The sequence below is a fragment of the Mycteria americana genome, chromosome 8 (genome assembly GCF_035582795.1).
Source record: "Mycteria americana isolate JAX WOST 10 ecotype Jacksonville Zoo and Gardens chromosome 8, USCA_MyAme_1.0, whole genome shotgun sequence".
Taxonomy (NCBI): domain Eukaryota; kingdom Metazoa; phylum Chordata; class Aves; order Ciconiiformes; family Ciconiidae; genus Mycteria; species Mycteria americana.
In genome coordinates, this window is record NC_134372.1 from 31,885,736 (window position 1) to 31,906,862 (window position 21,127).

General features: G+C 42.6%; 1 protein-coding gene across 2 annotated transcripts; it reads left to right on the forward strand.

Annotated features, from left to right (window-relative positions):
• The first annotated feature begins 1,684 nt into the window (after positions 1-1,684).
• Positions 1,685-16,166, forward strand: AKTIP (AKT interacting protein). Of its 2 annotated transcripts, none has more exons than XM_075510618.1 (10): positions 1,685-1,765; positions 6,410-6,525; positions 7,858-8,063; positions 10,076-10,140; positions 10,234-10,334; positions 11,660-11,748; positions 11,820-11,918; positions 12,136-12,243; positions 12,933-12,993; positions 15,235-16,166. In XM_075510618.1, the coding sequence occupies exons 2-10, from the start codon at positions 6,484-6,486 to the stop codon at positions 15,343-15,345; spliced, it is 882 nt and encodes a 293-aa protein (XP_075366733.1). In that variant the 5' UTR covers positions 1,685-1,765; positions 6,410-6,483; the 3' UTR covers positions 15,346-16,166. The 2 variants fall into 2 exon arrangements, with proteins under 2 accessions (XP_075366733.1, XP_075366734.1); XM_075510619.1 differs by having other exon boundaries at positions 15,238-16,166.
• The last annotated feature ends 4,961 nt before the right edge of the window (positions 16,167-21,127 follow it).

Below are 21,127 nucleotides of genomic sequence, written 5' to 3' on the forward strand. Positions count from 1 at the left end.
GGCCAGAATAATAACATTATTAACTGACTGAAGATTTTTAAAGTGGCATTTTGAGGACAGTAAGATAGGAGAAGGTTACCATAATTGAGACAAAGTGATAACCTTAGCACAGTATTTTTGCTCATAACGTAGGCTATTTTTTATTAAAAAAATTCCACCCTGTATTCACTGATTTTTAATTTTCTCTGTAACTTTCATACTTGAGATAGCATGGATTTTGTTGTTGTCTTCCAAACCTTGACAAATTACTGTAGTTTTGGTATAGCATTTTTGTAATTGTTTTACTGGGCTCAGGAAAAGTCTAATGAGAAACAAAAACTAACTCCTGAGTTTTGTTCTTATTTTGTTCCTTCTCTTCAGAAGCTTTTTAGAGCTAAATCTTGTACGTATGCGCATGTATAGTTAACTATAAATTAACACTATGTGTGCGTATGTATGTATTCCTGCTCGGCGATAGTATCAGAAGCTGATATCTACTGTTAACTTAGACAAGGAAAAAAATCCAGCTAAACTGTGCTCTGTAAAACGTCACTTTCTAGAAGCCTGCTAAAAACAAGTGGCAAAGTCCGTGACTGATGAAGTCATCACTAGCACGAGGCTGGCGTTCTCGGCTCGTACGTGCATCGCTATCCACGCGGTTATTTGAGAGGGCCGGAGCCGGCTGCTGCTCGGACGCGGGCCTGCCGGCTGCTCGGACTGTTCTCCTCCCGCAGCTTTCCCCGGTGGCTCCGGCAGGCGCAGCCCCCGCTCCCGCATGGAAGCGCTCCCGCCCCACGCGCGCTGCCGCCCGGGCAGCCCCGCACCGCCTGTGCCGCCGCTGCGGCCGTCCCGGGGGGCCGATGCGCCGTAGGGCGGGGAAGCTCACCCTCACCGCTTCGCCGGGGAGCGGTCCTGACGGCTGCTACGGATTGCGGCTGCTACGGATTACGGCCACTACGCCGCGCTCTCCCGTCTGCCTTTTTCAGCTCTGTTTCAGGTCAGGCGACGACCGCCCGGCAGCCTGGCCTCTCCCTCTGCGCCGCACAGCCGCGGCAGTTTCTGCCCGGACAGAGGGACAGCGACGGGCAGGCGCCGCCGCGGCTGACAGGGTCCGCGCCGTGACGGTGACGGCCGAGCCGCCGTCCCGCCTCGGGGCCCGGGGGCGGTTCTGCAGCAGCGCCGCCCCTCCCCGCGCGGCCGCTCGGGCCCGCCGGGCCCAGGCCGGGCCCACTCCGCGCTGCTCCCGCCGCCCCCCGGCGGGCTGCGGCCCGCCCGCACGCCGCCAGCTAATGCCCGCCCCCTCTCCCGGCCCCGGCCCGCCGGCCAATCGCACGCCTCCCCGCTCCCCACCGCCGGCCAATGAGAGAGATTCGTTTCTCTAAGCTCCAGCCCCGGCGCTTCCCTCCTGCGGAGAGAGTGACAGGTGCGTCACCACTGCCCCATTGGTCCGCCCGCCCCGAGACGGACAGGCACTCGGGCCAGTCCCCGTCCCCAGGGAGGAAGCCTCGGCGGCTGCCCGCCCCGCGCCGTGACAGGAGAAGAGTCCGCCTTATTGCATCACGAAGAGGGCGGAGGCTGTGATTGGCTGGCTTCGCCACCGCTGTCCCGCCCCGCGGAGCCTTCCCGGAAGAACCGGACGGCGATTGGCAGAGGGGAAGGCCGGGTCCGGATGTGCGATAACGAGGGGCGGGCTTTAAATGGGGCAGTGGCGGGGGTAGAGGGGGAGCGGCGGCGGCGGCGGGGCCTGGGCCGCGCGTGAAGTGGAGCGGCGGGAGCCTTGGCGCGGGTGAGCGAGCGCCTGAGTGCGGCGGCACGACGGCGCTGGTGGGCCCGGCCCAGCTCTGCCTTCCCGGGCGTAACGCCAGCGGTGGTCGCGGGGAGACAGTCCCCGCCGGCACAGGAGGGCGGCGGACAGCCCCGGCCGCGCTGAGGGGAGGCTTCGGCGGCGGGTCGCCTGTCTGCGCCCCGCGGGGCCGTCACCTGTCGTCGGAGCGGGCTGGGCCGGCGCGGGCGGTGTCCGCCCGTTCTCCCCGTGAGGAGCTGTCGCCGCCGCGCAGGGTGCCGGCCGGACAGCCCTGTCCCTCACGGGGGAACCGGCCCGGCGCCCCCGCCGTGTGAGGCGCTCCGCGACCCCTTTCCTCCGGGGACTGCGCGGCGGGGGCGAGCGCCAGGGATCGCGGCGGCTGCTCCGGGCCCTGGGGCGGCTGCCAGCGGGGCTGGGGCCCGGCGGGCCTCTCTCCACGCCCTGCCAAACGGCGTCGCTCTGCAGTGCCAAGCACAGCCCTGGCCTCGATGTGAAATACCGCCGGGGACTGACAGGGCAGGCTTTGCCCCACTCAGGACTTCGCAGAACTATTTTTTTTTTCCTTCTGTGACCCACCAGTTCTCCTTCGGCTGACAGCCCCCTCTGGAAAAAACCTAGCTGTGCTGTGAAACTTAGCAGGTCATCCCCTTGTGCCTTTTAAACTGTTAGCTGTTGTATAAGAGCTGGTTTCGTTGGTGTAGATTATGCTTTCCCTGAGAAGTGTGTTAGAGGATTGAAGTCATAGCAGCAGGTGTTGGTATGAAAAGTGTCATCCATCTGTGGAGGAAGAGTTGGCAAACAGGCTTGACTGGTCATTGTTCCTGCTCACTGCCAGCATTCCTTCAGCGGCTGCCTTGTTGTCCAGTAGGTTAAGGTGTGGGCTAGTGAGGTCCTTGGGTCCTAAGGAGATCACGTATAGGTTTGATGAGAAGAAATCAGTTCTGGTGTGAATTGGCTGTTAGAGTTGCTGGACAAACGTGTAATATTGTTGTTCTCTAGTGCTCTGCCTAATCAATTGTGTTTATTCTTGGGTGCAGGAGTGGTTCTATTCCCCTTTGCGTGGGGAACAAACTGCATACAAAAAGATATATAAATTCATATACATTATAAATATATGTTTGAAGGTTTGTTTTCTTCTTGAGGAATTGTTTATGTTTCCAGAAAATATTTAGAAAAGTGCTCTGTTCCAGGCAGATGAAGTTTCTGTTGAATTGCTTTGGTGTTGTATTTAACTTAATGACTCTGCTGATGACAGGGAAAAAGTGTGATACATGATATGACAGTAGGTGTAAATAATAAAAGTAATCATTAATGAGACTACTTAGTGTAGAGAAGGAAAAGGTGCAGAAGCAATGTACTAAAATTTTGGTTTTCATTAGTGATAACTTTGGGGGTTTTGAAGTATTTTAGAGTGATGAAGTACTGCATGAGTTTGCACTTGCTCTGACTGCTGTCATGTGTTGTGCACCTCAGTGCTGGTGAATATCAACATAAGGTTATGCTTGGTGGTAGGTGGCTTTCTTGGCCCAGGTGTGATGGAACCTTAGTAATGCAGCGCTGTGTAGAAGTTAGAAGGCCTTTCCAAGACGCAGCATTTGAAATAGTGTTTCTTCACGAGTTTGTGTTGTGGGTTTTCTTAATTGCTGTTGTACTAGAAGAAAAACACTAGAGAAAAAGGTATCTATAAAAAGCCCATGGGAGGAGGACTGCTTAGAAGGGTTGCTGTTACTTTCTATTCTTGAAGTAGTAGAAATTAATAGAACATATTACTGAGCAGCACACAAACCTCTTGAGTGAGGCACTCTGAATGATGACAACATAAAAGGAGACAGGGTGATGATCTTGAGTGTATTTATTCCCTTTTCGTAAAATGAGGAGAGTGTATTGGGTTCTTTTGGGAAGCTGGTGGTTTCAGTAGTTACAGCACCGTAAGCTGCTGTAATGGTAGGTACCTTGTAGTAGATACTGTAGCCCCGTGTAAGATTGAATGACTAAACTGCCTAGAAATTCCACTTAATGATATTGGGACTTAGCTCTCCTTGTCTGCTGCAGACCTTCTGTGTAGTGAGAAGTAGGATAAACAGTCTAACTTAAATGTGCTGTTACTTGATTTTTTTTTTTTTAATTTTTTAAAAATTATTCTTGTGATTGATGTGGGGTAGTAAATTGTGAGGTGAAGGCACTGGAGAGCATAAGCAGTTGCAGATAAGTTTCCTGTACTGAAATCATTCTCCACTCCCATGTAGCATAGCTAGAAGGATTGAGTGTGACTTGAAATAAACAAACTCTAAAAAACCTTGACAGGCTTTTTAAATGATCCTCCTCTGGGAAGCTGATACTCTGAGGTTATTAGTTCTCCACCATAAATAATATTTCAACAGGTGAATGAGACTGGAGACAGTTTAACAATAAGTTTCCGACAACACCATGCATCACTTATTACTGGCAGGCAACAGGATAAAAGATCTCCATGCAGAAGAATCTCTGTAGTTTAACTAGAGCTAAAATAAAGTTTTATTTGGAAATATAAACCATTCTTAATAGCCTGTAAACGGGCATTTCCATAATGAAAAGCTTTTCAACAAAGCTGGAAGTGTACTGAGATGCATAGCTGCTTTCTGAAACATGGAGTCAGTGACTGAACTCCATCTAGCACCAGTTATCAAGCTTCTAGATCAGTTCCCTGTTTCACTGGTGATAGGTTAGGCTGTTTTTTATGTACATACCTCATTCTTTGTCCTGTTCAACTCCTGTATCTCATATCTCTGGTTCCAGAATAATGCAATTTATATTACCTAGTCTTAAAAAAAAACCACCAGCCCAAACCAAACAAAGAAAGAAAAAAATCCCACCCAAACCCCATAATCACTCCAGATTCCAGCTAATTGTCTTCCAACCTGTACCTCAGCTTCCAGCACTTTTCTCTCTTGTCAAAGCCATAGCACTCAGGTGCTCTCTTTGTGCATGAGTTCCTCCTCCCTCTGGTTATGCTGAAGTTTCCCGAGGAAATGTCTTGGACCTTCCTAGCCTAGTGTCTTGCTGTCTTAGTTGTTTGGCTGTTTCATGGAAGAGAAAAGGCTGGTGGCATAGCCCTTTGGCATGGCCCTGCTTTGCAGACAGGAGATGGGAATAAGTGAAAACATCTCACTGCTATCACAGGGCATGCCCCAGTGCAGTAGCCATGCTTTGACTTTCTGTTTTCAGTGGCTCAGAATGATGAGAGACACTCTTGCTGCTGAAGAGGAAAAATATCTGGAGAAATCATGTGTACTGGAATGTTTGAGATTATTTTGGGATGGGGAAACTAATTTTCATCACTTTTCTGAATGGTGCTTGCATTTTTTTGAATGCTTGGCTGTTACATAGTTTAGAAGGATACCTGTGATTTGATATCAATGTTTCTTTTAAAAATTGACCATTGCTAGACTTCCTTTGGATAAACTGTCTGGCTTACTTTTTTTTTTCTTTTGATGAGATTGGCATTTATTTTCCTTTTAAGAAGATTTTTGATCGTAATGTTACCATTTTCTCTATAAACTAATCAAAGCAATGGGTGAACAGGTGGTGCCTTCCTTACTGTAGAGAAACTTAGTGTTGGCCACAATAGAAGCCTGTGCCATTCTCTCTATTTCTCTGACATCCTATGAGTTGCCTTGGTCAATGTTGTACAACTTCCTATTAAAGAAATTGAGTAACATGAATTGCCTCAAAACCTTAGTTAATGTAGCCAGAAATGGGGTGGGGAGGGGAAGGGAAACTGGGAGAACTGGAGGGGAAAAAAAAAAAAAAGAGTGGAGGAAACAGGCTATACCAGACAAGAGGTGCTGTAGATGAGAGTTCTTGCACAAACAATAGCAAGAATTTGGGGCGGGGGGGGGGGACAAAACTAAGGATGTATACAGTAGGTGACACACTGAAACTCCAAATACTGCTGAAGTCCTTGTTATTGAACTGCTAATCTAAAGAGCACTAAGCCTTAGTGCTCATAATGAAACCATTAAATAAGCTACAGAAAAACTTCTGTATTCTGTGGCTTTGTCTATTCCTGGTGGTGTTCCAACGCAGATGAAAACAAAATGACGCATACATGATCCAAACTCAATGGGAGGATCATCTGTTTCACCGGGAATGGCAGAGATTTTTTTTCAAACTGGAGTGCTTCAGAAACATGCAAAGTCAGCAGTGTATGCGAGCGGCAGCACTTAACCATAACTACAAGAGTAAGCCATTGTAGTACTGCCCGGTGCTGGACTTGAATGGTGAAGTGATAACTTTTTAATATTTGCATGTGTAGAAGATCTTTCTTGAGTGTGCTGAGCCAATAGATGGTCTTTTTTTCCAGTTGGCAAGACAAAACATGGAATGCAGAATCTAGAGTGTCTTTCTAGCAGAAAGAAGGCAGGGGTTCACAAGCAAAAATTATTTCATAGACAACTGTATTACTGTCCTGGACTTTAATAAATAATAGAGCTTTGGCAGTTTTAACTATTGTCAGTCGTAACTACAAGAAGTTTTCTTCTGAAGTTACAGAAATGTAAAGCTGGCTGCAGAATTAGATCTGAATCCTATTTATATATTGAGTCCTGTTTATCTGTTAGAATGCATATTCATTCTGTGTATTTTTAGGGTATAAACCAGAGAGGCCTGAGGACACTCTGAAGACACTGAGAAGTTGCAGTACTTTATTTGGAATACACGTTATGAACCCTTTCTGGAGCATGTCTACAAGTTCTGTGCGCAAGGTAGATATTTAATGAACGGATGCCGTAAGGTGTTAACATACATTGAGGGACAGTAGCGGTTCTGGAAAAGACCATCAGATGATCTACAAATACAGTTGGAGTGTGTGTTTTATCCCAAGGGTTGTGATCGTCTTCAATGAAAGTGTAAGCTAGCTTTGAGCTGCATTAACTGGAATGTGACTGTGGATGGAGTCTACTCCAGAATTTGTTGACTTTTCTTATCTGAAGCATCTTTAAGTAGGAAGGATGAAACAAACTTGTTCAAATGGTTGAAACACTTGGTTCTTAGGACATTTGTTTACTGTCTTATATAGACCTTAGCCAGGTATTGGAGCAAGCGTGGACAAAACTGCACCTCCATAATGCTATTGCTACTTTAGATTGTGTGTATAAAAGCATGATCATTCTAGGGTTAATTGCTTCTCAGGTGTTCAGTGCTAGGGCAAATTATATAACTTTGATGATGATGCCTGTGACGTAGGTATTGTTACTAGTCCAAGTCTCAAGCTCTTTGAAACATTAGCCTAAATCATACCTTTAGTCACCACAACTAGCCCAATCGCAAGTCAGTAGCCTGCAGTTTTGTCTTGGCAATCTATAGAATGATTTTGAGGTCTGTACATAATACAGTCTGCTCTAGCAGTGTAGCAGTGACCAATTAAGTAGAAAAGTTTTTTGTTTGTTTTTTTTCTTTTTTAATAAAAGACAGCATAGGCATAAAAGGTTGCTATAGCAAAACTATTTAAACTGGGCTTGATATCACTGTCAAACGGTGATTCTCCCACAGTGGGAATGGGCTATATGATCAGCTCCGTGTGGGATGTTGGTGTCTTAAGCACAGGCAGAAAGTGAAATACATGAAGTTTTCTGTAGAAAGTTCTTATTTCATCTCAGCTTTACTACACTACTTCTAAAGACTTTTTGAAGTCTAGAATGTGAGGGTGCTTCTCAGTGGAAATGATTTATCTTGATGCACTGTGTGCTAGAAATAGATTGACTTCTAAGCTGATGTTACATACTATCTGGTTCCAGTTTCTAAATAAATGTAAGCCTCCTTAAGCATTTGTCCTAATCTGCAGATTTCCTATCCAGCATTGATTACTTTTGTACTTGTGGGCTAGGTTTGACTGAATAAAAGTCTATTTAAAAACAAAACCCAAAGAGACACCACCCCCACCCCCAAGCAATAGAACACCGAAACCCAAGATAGGTTTCATTAGCCAAACTTGTAATTAACAAGGTTGGGTTTAAACCTGTGCTAAAATGTGTTCATATGTTAAATGTTTATGAAATAGGGCCTGTAATCTCATGGTTCTCTTTTTAATCGAACAGAGACCTGAAGCCGAAGAGAAAACTTTGAGTGGAGAGCTGCGAACCAGTCCTCTACGAGCCTCTACAAAGAAACAGTTGCCTTCTATTCCGAAGAATGCTGTGCCAATAACCAAGCCTGCTTCACCTGCCGCGTCATCCCAGTCAACAAACGGAACACATGCTTCTTATGGGCCTTTTTATTTGGAGTATTCCCTCCTTGCAGAATTGTAGGTTTTCTTTTTTTTTCTTTTTTTAGGTCACTGGGCTTATGCTTCAGTGGGAAAAAAACATGTAGGGATCTAGTTCTTGCATGGTGTCTTTGCCTTAGTCCTTGAAGAAGGCAGTAAAACTTAAGTTTCACAAAATTCTTTTTCTGGAGCAGCAGTCTCAATTTCTTGAGGTAGCAGGGGAGAGGAAAATGAGATGAGATTTTAAGGGGTATGTTTAGATGTGATTCTCTGAATTGTTATATTTCTCAGTCTCCAAGTAAACACATTTTGAGTTTAGGCATCCTGACTAGTTATCCTAGTAGCTTTTTGGTCAGAAATACTGAATTTTTGAAACAAGTATTAAAATAGAAGCAAGCAGATGTCTAGTGGGAAGATGGTTATGAAAGTATGGTACTGTCTAATGGAGAAGGAAGCTTCCTTCAGTTGTTACATGGAACATTTGAGCGCTGCCTGATATGGCTTATTAAATGGATATTAGGAAGACTATATTCTTTCCTGTCTTTCAGTGATATTTACCATGAAATTTATGAGGGAGGAGTTAGTGCGATTTACATAGCTTTCTTTGGATCAGTTGCATTTGATCCAATCTAGTGATATGTAGACTGCTCTGGGAGCATACAAATCTCTATTGGTTTGCAAAACTTTGTAGTTATGTAAAGTTACATAAACTGTTTTGTGCTACAAAGCTGAAGGGACTTCCTCTGTAGTAGACATACTGGATTCTCAAGTATGTAGTGCCTTTTGGAATGAAATCCCTGGAGTCCTTATGCAACATTAAGTCTCAGTTCTTGCATTTAACCATTAAATGGAAAGTGAGAACTCTCAAAACGTTAATCTTTTTTTTTTTCCAGGGAACTGACCCTGACTACTTAATTCAAGAAAGATGTTTTTCTTCTGCAGCATGCAAAAGTATATTGATATCATAATGTAAACTCCTCTAGTTTAACAAATTAATTATTAGGGAAATAATAATGAATATTATGGAAATCATAAGTGGAAAACTGTTAATATTTTGCTTTAAGATTATTGTTTATTTGTGCAAGCATGTGGAGTTCAATTTAATGGGCCTATATGCCAAGTAACTGGAAAACATATGAAGTAAATAATTTGGTTTATCATTTATAGTGTTCAGTAGAATCTGCATACCATACAACTACAGTTGGTTAAACTTACTAGCAACTTCTTGTGTTCATTGATTTGAAAAATAGTAAAAATAGCACATTTTGCCCCAGTAGTACTGTTGATTATCAAATGGACTTTCCTAAAAGGCAAAGGGAGAAACCCTTTTCATAATGCACTGGTCACCGATGACCGAAGATCATGACTGGATTATCATCACAAGAAGTGAAATAGCAAATAAGTGCAAGTCTGGGAAAATGACTTGGTCCATCCTGTTAATGAGATGCCTGGAATCACTCGATCCAGATCTCTAATATACCCTGCTTCTTGACTGTCCTTTTTATTCTCTGTCACTTTGTTTTGTCAGTTGGCAGTGTAATTTCTGTTTGACCTGCAGCATAGTCTCATCTAAAACTGGAAAACTACTTGTTTAAATTGAAGTTAAAGCTTCAGTCACATTTCAGAATTAACTACAATTGACTGCAAATCTGCATTCAAAATTACTTAACTGCATTTCTTTTCTTCTCCTTTACTTTGAAACTGGGGATTCAGTAGATCAGTGGATATTTCAGTACTGACATGCATTAAATGCATCTGCTTGGGGAATAATTTATTTCTACTTCTCTACTTACAGTTTTATCAGGAGAAGTAATGTTTCCTGTTAGTAACTCTTTAAATGGAGGAGTAGGAAAAGCAAGAGTGAAAGAATATTGTTTCACTGGTTTTCTGCCACCTCCTTCTGTGAGCAATCTGCCCTTGGGAATTGATTGTAAGCTTGTGAAGAAGCCCCCTGTTAAGCAATTGGTAGTACACTCTGGGTTTACTGTTGCCAGCTTGCTGTAGATTTAGTGTAGTTGTGGAGCTGTTCTAAATACTGATTCTAATTGCAGTACCTTGGTTGTAAAGCAGAAATTGCCAGGTGTCTACGTGCAGCCATCTTACCGATCAGCATTAAGTAAGTTTAAACTTAACTTTTAAAGTGTTTATATAAATATATATATATTTTTTTTTAAAATTCTTTCACTCAAGCAAACTTTCTCACTTGCAGTGTGGTTTGGTGTAATATTCATAAGACATGGGCTCTACCAGGATGGCGTGTTTAAATTTACTGTCTATATTCCTGATAATTACCCAGATGGAGACTGCCCGGTAAGTGGTTGTGTGTGTCTTTGGGTTTTTCTTGTTTTCTGGTGTTTTAAGTATGACTTTTTGTTAAAGCTAATATACCATTTAGCTTCTCATTTCCTTGAACTAGTTTTGTTCAGTTAGCTGTGCTCATTTGCAATGTCTTGTACATATTTCCTAACATCTGTGGAGGAATCATGTTACTTTGATTACCAAGGCTGGTGTAGAGTGAACTTCCTGAGGTTAGATGCATTAGAGTATTAAGTAATTAACCAGTTCTTTACCTCAACTCTTTATCTGCTACTTCCTTGGCAAGGAAGCTGATATGCTTAAAAAAGTGTCCAGATTCTGAGTAGTGATATAATGGAACATAAAATCCAGGCACCTGTGCTGTGCTTTCTGTAGTACTACAGGATTTCTTGTCTGTCTAAGTTACATTGAAACAGAGAACTAAAAGGACTTGAGGAGCAAGTTGGTGAAACAAAGGGAGAGGGAGATAGTGTGGTAGTACCTTCCATCGCTGCTTTCTCTTTTTCTCTTTAGGGAAAAGTATCCAAGTTATGACATCAATTAAAAAATAAATTTAAAAAAAAAAAAAATCTTGTGGCAATCTGACTCTCCAGAGCAGAGCAGCTGGCCCTCTTGGCCAAGTCTCTTTAAGAGGAGGACTAGGGGACAGGTGTATGTAACTGCTATAGCTGAGAATGAGTTGCTGTGTCAGGAAGCTGTCTGCTTGGTGCCAAGTTTTATGTAAAGCTATCATCTTTAGAAGGACAGAACTAGTAGGAAACAGTTTCTTTCAAAGATTAGACTTTAGTATCTCTCATACAGCCATCATTCTTTTGCTAGCATAGGGCTTTAAAACCTTCCTGTTGAAACTAAGTTTTCTTTTTGGAAGAATGCACGAACACCAGAGGAAACTAGCTGTACAGAACTGAAGACACCATGGTGTCACTGCACTGTTTACTTAAAAATGTGTAGGGTTAAAAAAAAATGCTGATTGTAGCTGAAGTATGTAAAAAGCTTTTGGTCACAAATAGCTAAACCAGAAAAACTCCTTTAATCTGATCTTATCTGACATTATTACCTGTGTTGGCACTAGTGCTTGTGCAGTTAGCTGGATTAGTTTCCTGATTTGGTGATAAGCATGTGAGAGAGGACAAGACCCTGCATGTAACATGGCTGTGTTGGTTACAGTTTCACAGCTGGTATAAGTCACTTCAGGTTGCTTTCTTTTAATACAGTAACAATTAATTAGTATTTGGAAGCAACATCTGACTGACCTTCATACAATGGTTTTAACATTAGGATTGAAGTTGTCATAATGAATTTTGTTTTTTCTAATGCAGCGCTTGGTTTTCGATCTGCCTGTCTTCCATCCCCTAGTAGATCCTTTATCTGGTGAACTGGATGTGAAAAGAGCATTTGCAAAATGGAGGTTAGTGGTAACATTGATGTGTAATTTGAAAGAAGTTTGTTCCTTTCTTCATCATGTTTTGTTCTTTTTAGGAGAAATCATAATCACATATGGCAAGTATTAATGTACGCTCGCAGAGTCTTCTACAAGATTGATACAACTAGTCCTCTGAACCCTGAGGCTGCAGTGCTGTAAGTATCTTCCATGCATATAGACATGGTCTCTTAAGGGATTTTTTGCATAGGCTTGCAGAAACAAGAGATTTGTAAAACTGTTTATCAGTTCCTGGTCTCTACCTCTAGAGCTGGTTGCACTAGGAACTAAGTTGAGGCTTTACCAAGTCTGTGCTTCTAGAGCAAACCTGTGCCTCCATGCAGTTACTTAACATTACTTACTTCTCTCTTGCAGGTATGAAAAAGATATTCAGCTGTTCAAAAGTAAAGTGGTGGACAGTGTCAAACTATGCAGTAGTCATTTATTTGATCAGCCTAAAATAGAGGATCCCTATGCAATCATGTAAGTACCATGAGCAAATTCACCATGTCCTAATGTTTCAAGAGCAAGTTTTGGTATAGTTGTTGATTTGAGGCCTTTCTCTGCCAAAGACTGACCTGGTTTTTCTTACATTTATAGCAATACTTCGAATATTCCTACCCTCATCTCCTTCTATTTAGTATTGAGTGAATCTTAAATACAATCAGACACTTGTTTTTACTGGTTTTTCACTAAGCAACCAAGACTTAAAAAAAACTCAACAAACCCCCAAAACAAACAAACAAAAGCCCCCAAACCACCCCACCTCCCTCAAGTAGAGATAACCATGGAGTAAATATTGCTTTTGGGCTTTCTTGAACTCAATTTGCATGACTGTAGCTTTGGCCATGCTTTTTAAATGCATTTAAGCTTGACTGCATGGTGGATGGAACAGTTAGCTCCATAGTGAATATGAGTAGTGTTTCACATAATGCTGGCTGAATTGCTAAATTCTCATTGCAAACTAAAATGAAAACCTAAATATTCCTTGTTGAAAAGATCCATGACAGTGTGAATTTAGTTTGTAACTGTATGTTTTAACACTGAAAACTCAGACTTGTAGTCTGCTTGAAATTCAACAAACTAAGCCAAGGAAAATTGTTGCTTTCTGCTCTGTCTATGCTGTAGTTTGCAAAAATGCAAAGTAAGAGATAACTATACTTTCTCCATAGTTTTTCTCCATGGAATCCAGCTATACATGATGAAGCTAGAGAGAAGATGTTGACTCAGAAGGTATGTGCAAAGTCCAGATTCTCGCTATAAGGGTTTATTGCCTGATAAGGGAAAAAAGGTTTTTTGTGATGAACATGTACTAGACAGACCTTATTCCACCCCTCTTTTGGATCAGCAGGTGTGCTGAAACTGATTTGGTCTCACAACTAAGTTAAGTCACTGTTCTAACTTTAGTGTGTTAAGCAATTAATCATTTAGCCAGCTAGAACGCTTTGTTAGTACAATTGTTGGCACACTTGGCAGATTTTTTTGTTTAGGGAAGAAGGGGAAAGAAGAGATTTGCAGACTGCCTATTACCTTGTCATGCACCTGTCATGGCTATTACTACTTCCGTATAACCTGACAGTCCCCAACTTTGTTCTCTTCTGTTGAGAGATCTTTCATTACTGAATCAAAGCTTCAGGGCTTTCTTCTCATTCCAAACTTTTTGAAGCAGCACAAGCAGAGTGAGTACCTTGCTCACATCTCTAACGCTACTGATTTCTGATAAGACAGCTAATCGAAGGATGCTTAGAGGTACTTCTGTCACAAAGCACTCCTACTGATACAGCAAGAATGTGTTGGATCAAATAGCTTTCACCTGAGCAACACTTTTGGTTTTGAGGGGTTTTGTGGTGTGTGGTTTTTTTTTCCTGTTTGTTTGGGGTTTGTTTTTTTTTCATTATTTCTTTGCACTTGACAAGAGCTGGCACACAGCACTTCAGAGTCTGCACTGAGTGGCATGACAAGTCAATCCACTTGCAGTGCCTAGGAATTCTGAAATGGTGGCTGGTATCTTTGGACTGACAAGGAAATGCGCTCTAAATGTTTTAGTTACTGACTTGGGCTCCTTACACTAGAGCTGTGGTGTGGTTTGCTGCTTTTTTTTTTTGTAAATAAAAAAATAATTTTTTTTTTTGGTCAGTCCAAACTTTTTCAAAACTTTGTCAGTCCAAAGTTTTCCTCACTGCAAGCTTTAACTCATGTTCTTGTCCCTAATCGTGTATCCTGTCTTTCCTTTCTTCTGCAACCCTGAATCCTTGTTTATTACCCTTGTAATTCCTGTGCCTTGGGAAACAACTAGGGCATTCTAGAACTGTAGTGTAGGAAAGGCTGTGATGTCCCAGTTCCCTGCTGAGCACATGGCTTCTGCTAGATGATGTCCTGTGTGCAGCATGTAATAGGCAGGTGCTACTCTGCCAGGGTCAAGCCTAACTGATCCCTGTTGTTTGCTGTTGTCTGATGTGTTGTGGCAATTCTATCATGCAGTGTCACCTTTTGTGGGGAGGGACAGAAGCAGCACAGGTTCAGTTTTCTTGCTGACTTGATTTCCTTTATCAGGCAAAAGGCTTCCCGTAGTATGACAAAGTCTACTCACGTAATTATCCCTTTCTAGAACTTGATGCATCATTCCAGGTTTGATATAGTTGGCATACCAGATGATCTGATGAGCCTATGGCAGTGTGGAGGCAGGGCTAGTTCCTGGTATGCAAAAAACCTGCAAGCTATTCTGTTTCTTTGACCTGCTAGAGTAGGTATCTAATTTACTAATCTTCTTAAACTCCTTTAAGTCTACAGATGCTTGAAGTTGCACCTTTCTCCCTCAACTCGAAGCTTTTTTTTTGTCTTCTAAATTGCAACAGTCAGTCTCAAATGTTCATTGCATTGTGTTGGGTAGAAATAGTTACTGTTCAAGCATTTAACTGTGATAAGTGCTTAGGGAAGGGAAGGACCATCCAAGGAAACTCCATGATATAGCAAAGGTATCAGTTGCTACTTTGCTATGTTAATTAGTGTTCAGAAGCCTTCAGTGGGGTGGAGTACTCCTCCACAGTACGCCCAGCATCACAAGGTAGTATGCCACAGTTAAAACGTCAGGATTAGACAGAAATGTTTTGATTTGGATTGACGCTTCTTTCTGTGGAACTGAGAAATTTGGCAAATAGCAGTGCAGTGGTGCTGGGCCACGGCCTTCAAGCAAAAGGCACTATTCAAAGAGTATCTTTTAATCTTTATGGTATGATGGGGTAGCAGTACATGAACCAAGCCATTAAAACTCTCCTGAAATGTCAGCGTGGTTCTACAGATGCCAGATGCATTCACAGAAATTAAACCAATAGCCATTTTACTGTTCCTCTTTGAGAAGAGGAAACACTGCTAGCCTCTTTTATGCTTGTATTTGCCAAAGGTAAAATGGATGGGGAGGGACTTAGGAGGGTTTAGGGTATCTAATAATTCTGACTGCAACTTTCTTCTACCTAGAAGAAGCCAGAAGATCAGCACTGCAAAAGCATGCATGTTTCTGGCCTGTCATGGGTAAAGCCTGGCTCAGTTCAGCCTTTCAGCAAAGAAGAGAAGACGATGCCTACTTAGCTCTTCTGGACTATGGTGCACAAAACACTTTCTGTGGGTGGAGGGAATGTAATGGACGGAGAAACAGCAAAGCAGCAGTTTCCTTCTTGACTACGGATTAGTAAAAACTGAGTAGTAGCAGTGACTCCAGTAAACCTGTTCAATGGATTACTGACTCTTACTGTTTTACATATGCATTAGGTTTTAAAGGCTTGCCTGGAGTTTGGAAGTCTCTCTTGAACACTGCAGTACTTCTACCTGAAGACTGTCTAGGGTGGGTAGTTCCTCAGGGCTCTGAAATGCCTGGAGGTTTTGGGTTGGTTTTTAAGCTTTTATTTTTTCCCTCCAGGAATAGCAATTTTTTAAAAAATCTTAAATTACTGGCAGAAATATTAGCATTGGAAATATGATGCCAGAGGTAAGCTGTGTTCATGTAAACTAATATAGCAGAGTTAAACACTATATTTAATGGTTTTAAATACTTTGGTTTCTATTGTAAATATATTAGGATTTGAAGTTGTAAATAGACGGTTCATTGACTCCATTTAGCACTTTCCAGAGGTAAAACCGGGGATGATGTATGATGTATTATTGATTTGTAAATGGATATTGTCACTAAAGCGCACATTAGTCTGACAGGGTGAAAGCAGAATGTCAGCCTTGTTAGACTTTTATTACATAAACACTAAAATCAAAGCTTTTAATGGTGGTCTCTTGAGCTAATAAAATCTTAGAGGATTTTAGATTCCCTAGGTGTCTAGGGAATTACTTAGGGTAGCTTGACTAATGTGTGTTAATAGTGACATCTTAAAATAAAAAGAAACCATGATCTAGCTTTTGTCCCTCTGTTTGTCTATATTGTAGACATTTAGCAAAGACTGGAACCAGGATGGAAGCACCTGGCTGCCTATGTACTTGCCTGTATATGTATTCAGGATGTTAATGGGGTGACAGGATGTGCTGAAGAGACTGGTTAAATACAGTCTTGTTCCACATACAGGAAAACCTTTCTAAAGCATGTGTGAGCTCAAGACAGAATCTTTTACTGTTCACAAGAGTTTTCCTAGTGTCATAGCCCAGCATAATGCCTTATTCTTGCCTAACAGGATTTTCCTATCAAAACCTGTAATGTTAACCCTTTACAGCTGGGCTGCTTTTTCTTTGGCTCCTCATACTGTACTGATGGCATTAATGCAAACCGTACCGTCTAGTAACAAGTACTAGTGACTTCATATATAAATATGATGCGGTATTTGGGGAGGGTGGGGAGTGGTGTGGTGTGTGTTTTGGTTTTCGTGGGGTTTTCTTGTCTTTTGTTTTTATCTGACAAGCTGAATCCACTTGTCATATAACAACCTTTCCCTGTTCCTTTTGGGAACAACTTCTTAGCTCTTAAGGAAGTAGACAAAGACTTCACAAGTAATATGCTGTCATATACCAAACGATTAACTTAATGTACTGTTAAGGATGACTTGAGTGGTTTCTATGGAGCACTTAACATTGAATAAGTTAAGTACTTACTCTGTTTTAGGTAATGTTGAAATGTTAATGCATGATGTTGCTTTAAACCTTTTAAAGCTTCTGCCTTTGAGATGCAGCGGTTTCTTGGGGCTGCCTGGAGTGTCTCCAGTACTGCTGGAATTCCTCTTTAGGCAGAAGAATGCAGAGGGTGTGTAGAGAGCAAGGATCCTCTTTAAGGCAGAGAAGGAAGTGCATCCAAAGGTGCATTTCTTGGGGCTACTCCTTCCTCTTTAACTCCCCTCATCTTACAGAGGGTCTCTTACAGGACCTAGGTTCTTGACTAAATGCTAAAATGTTCTTTCTAAACCTTAGTATATCCATTTATACTCGGTGTAATAAGAGAAATATAATGTAGAGTGGCTCCTTCCTAAACTAATTCAAGGTTTAAGTAAGAGGATTTCTAAGCATAAGTTACCAAGCGGGTGCTTCTGAACAAGGTATTTGCAGAGGAACTATTGCCTTCAGCTTTCTGAAAGCTCTTGCTAACTCTGTATATGTGAGGTATGGGCCTATGTAAACTGAAGGCTCTGCCAGGCTCTGGTCATGTGAATTAGTACAGCAGATTTAAACATATTTAATGGCTTTAAATGCACTGGTTTTTTTTTTTATTGTAAGCTGTCTTGAAAGTGGTGGTTGAGTGCAAATCTTCCAAAAGGATATTTTTGCCAAGGTGAGTCAATCACTGGGTGAGATGTCTGTGACTTGGTATGATTTTGTAGGGCAATTAACTCAGAGTAAACTCAGTTTCTACTGTCTTCAACACAAGTCTCTAGCTCAGAGCTCAATCCAACTTTCTTATGCGGCTGAGAAGAAGATGTGTTAAGGCAGTGGTATTTAAAAATGGACAGAGCAAATCTGCAGTCTTTAGTGGTTCTCTGAAGGTTGCTGCTGATATGCTTTCAACAATTGCAAATCATTACTACAACCCTTCTGTGTATTTCCACTTGGATCACTATTGCCATGTCTTCCCCAGAGGAGCTCATCACAATCAATCTAGTACTTTGATATATTGGTAACTAAAGCAAAGCCAACAGACTTGGTGTAGGATGTTTTGCTGTTTGAATATTGAAACAGTCTTTGCTACTGTTTAGGAGAAGCACTGTATCTGTTTCTACAGGGACACTAGAAACCAGCACCAGCAGGATAACATCAAAGTAAATGTTGCTTTCTTGCTAGTAGTGGTGGCTTGTTGGAGCAAAACGTTCAACTCCAAACCTTGAAATAAAGCTATGCAAATAATGGATTTGAGATTTTTATGGTGGTTTCTCTCTTCTCCCATTCCTACCCCTTGGGAAGGAAGGAGTGGAAGAAGGCTTAGGACTTGCAAGAACTTTGCTCTTACTCTTAAGCTTTTTTTTTTTTTTTTTTAAAAAAACATGTTTCTTACATTAACTGTTGAGTCCTGTCTTCAGATCAAAAACTTTGAGGAGACTGCAAAATTCTGAATTGGCACTTTGGTTTGTGTACTCTTTCCTATAGTAGGAATATTCTACCTCTTTATTTAAAGATGGGTTTTCTAATGTTGTTTTTGCATTCTTTCTCGCATGCCTAAGTTAGTCATTTTGTGAGAACAAGACTTAGCAGATAGCTGTAACCCTTTTATAATTTTTTTCTGTGTGTCGGTGTAGAAAAGAAGCAAAAACCTGTGGATCTTGGAAGAAGGCAAGCGATTCTCTCTGCTCTTCCTGTTGTCAGCTCTGTGATGACATGTGCAGAAAGACTTTCTGTCCTTCCTTCTCTTCCTTACCCACCATGGGAAAGCAAAAGGAAGCAGAAACCTTCTGGAGCAGTTGCTTAGTGCCACAGCCATTTCTTGAAAAGCTAGTGAGTAACAGCGCTAGAGAGTGTGCGTGTATGTGCGTGCATGTGGTTTTCCTCCTGTGTGAGCAAAGGAATGAGTTACGGCTCATGGCACTTCTCTGCTCCAGTCTTCCAGATTCAGTGATCTTTAGGAAACTACTGCCAGTGTAAAATAGGGGTTTGAAACTTAATTTTTTAGTCTTTCAAAGCAAAGAATGTCATTTTTACCCTGTATTGCCAACTGCAGAAGCTGGCTGGCCCACCTCCATTGGTGAGAGGGAAATCCTGCGGGCTAGGAGGCTGTGAGTGCCCACTCTCTGGTGCAATGTGTTGTCTGAGGTGGCATGCATGGTAAGTGTGTGCTGGCAGCACCCGTGGCATCTTCTGGGCCAGTGTGGTCATGTGCAGCTCCGTGGGCCCCACGCAGCTCTGCAGAGAGTTCCTGGCTCAATCTCCCAGCATGGATGTGGTCGCTTCTCCCTGGGATCTTTGCTGAAGCGATCGAAGACTATGTCCACCCCTTGTGGAAAAGGGTGAGTGATCTTGCTGCTGATCTGCCCCTTTGAGAGGGAGGGAGGGAGAGTGGGAGGTGGCAGTGTCTTGCTCAGCCTCCCTCTTGTACCAGAAAAAAGCTTGTAGGTCAAGCAGGACAGGGCTGCAACAGTGGCTGTAGTGTGGGACCTCAGTTGTTTTCTTCCTCAAGTACTTGTGAAATACTTGCTAGAAGCAAAGGCTGCTGAACTGCCGTATGGTAGAAGCAAAGGCCTTGAGTGCTTGTGCGTATAGACTGGGGTTGAAGAAGGGAACTGTCCGAAGACCTTTTGTTCTCAAGAGTGTGCTTAGCTTGTTGGGCACGTTTTGCCTTTTTTTCATGCTTGCAGTTTCGCAGACCTGAAGGCAGCGCACATGGGGAGCGGCCTTCTCTGCATAGCTTGGGCAGGAGTTCAGCTGCTCTCACTCTGCTTTAGAGCCCTCCAGTGCTTTTAGATATCTTTCTTAATAGCTCTTATTTAGTGCTGTGCCTTGCAATTTGTATTGGTAGGAAGGGTATGTGCAGGAAGTAACTCACATCCAGCTTGCACCTTCCCCACCACTTTTATGCCCATGGAAGGGGGTGGACTTGTGGCACAACATACAGCGGAGCGCTTGCAGCAGCCATGGCTGATGTCTCATGCTTAAATCAAACTATGTCGGGGAGTGTGGGGTGGCTGACAACTGCTTGACAACTAGCTTAATATTTGGAAAAGGTTTCTTTTGTTGCTCTCTTACCTTTTTCTTGCTACTTGTGCAGCTGATTTGCTACTTAAAAAAAAAAAATCCTTCATAGTGTTTCTGACTTTTGTTATTTGCATTCTAGGGAACAGATTTTTGCTAATCCTAAATATGCATTTGTTCAATTTCACTCCATCCTCCATGTCATGTGCCACTGGCCGTTATACTTTCTAACAAATACATCGTTTTTAGTCCAGCATGACCCCGCTATTGAGCAGCTTGCTTTCAGTAGCCCTTTTCTGCTAGGGAACTCTCGAGAATGGGGTACAGCGTAGTTGAAGTGGGCTTTAACAGGGTGTTGGGCTTGTAAAAACTTGTGAGAGAAACAGCCAGCTTCCTTGTAACCCAGTACAGAGGAAAAAGAGGTGGCTCTGTGTCACTTCCCTCGGTCAGCTTTCTCTTCTGTGTGGCATTAATGCCCCTGTCAGCCTGTGTATTTCTGACATCTGGCAGATTATGAGGAATTGCATGTGCCTCGGAATTGTCGGGTGCCTGTTCTGAGTTTGCAGTAGAAAACAAAAATGGAGGAACTAATCTGAAAGCTGAGCTTGTCTTGCCTGGAAAGCAGTGATGTGGGTTTTTTCGAGGAAAGCACATGGGAAAGGTTTTTTGAGGGCTAGTGTGCTGGCCTGGAGTGTAGCTACTAAAATGCTGTGAACGTTAATTCTGTTGCTGCTGTTATTTCTTGGGAAGGCTGAAATTGAAATATAAATGCTTGAGATTTAGCATGAGAAAAGTTTAGTTGAAGGACTCTCGTAAGAAGCAGAAAATGGGCCTAGCATTGTGCCTGAGCACCATGTACCAGCTGGGCAGGGAGACAGAACTAGAGTGTTAAATTGAAACGTGATGGTTCCTCTCTCTTTATGTTTATGATTGTTCAGAAGCCTTTGTAATAAATCACTGACTTGCAGATTCCCTAAGCCACTGAGGTGAATGACATGCATAGAAGTTTAATCTCTTCTAATCGTGGGATGCTCTTTCATCTCAGCTGCAGCAGGGTGGACACAGGACTTAATTCCTAGTGCTGCGCAAAGCAGAAAAGCGACCGTATCCCCACGCTTGCTGATGGGGCGGGGGGGGTTAAATGTGGAGCAAATCCTGGTAACTGTCACCTAATGTCAGTTCAGAGATGTGGCTGCTGGTGATGTTGGTTTATTTGTCCAATTGTTGCTGGGGTTTAGAAAACACCAGAGTTAAAGATCAGTGAAAA

Excerpts from the sequence above, each read along its gene's own strand:
- AKTIP (XM_075510618.1), top strand. The coding sequence starts at position 6,484 with ATGAACCCTTTCTGGAGCATGTCTACAAGTTCTGTGCGCAAG. Across the intron at positions 6,526-7,857 it reads CTACAAGTTCTGTGCGCAAG|AGACCTGAAGCCGAAGAGAA; the intron begins GTAGATATTTAA and ends TTAATCGAACAG. Across the intron at positions 12,994-15,234 it reads AGAAGATGTTGACTCAGAAG|AAGAAGCCAGAAGATCAGCA; the intron begins GTATGTGCAAAG and ends TCTTCTACCTAG.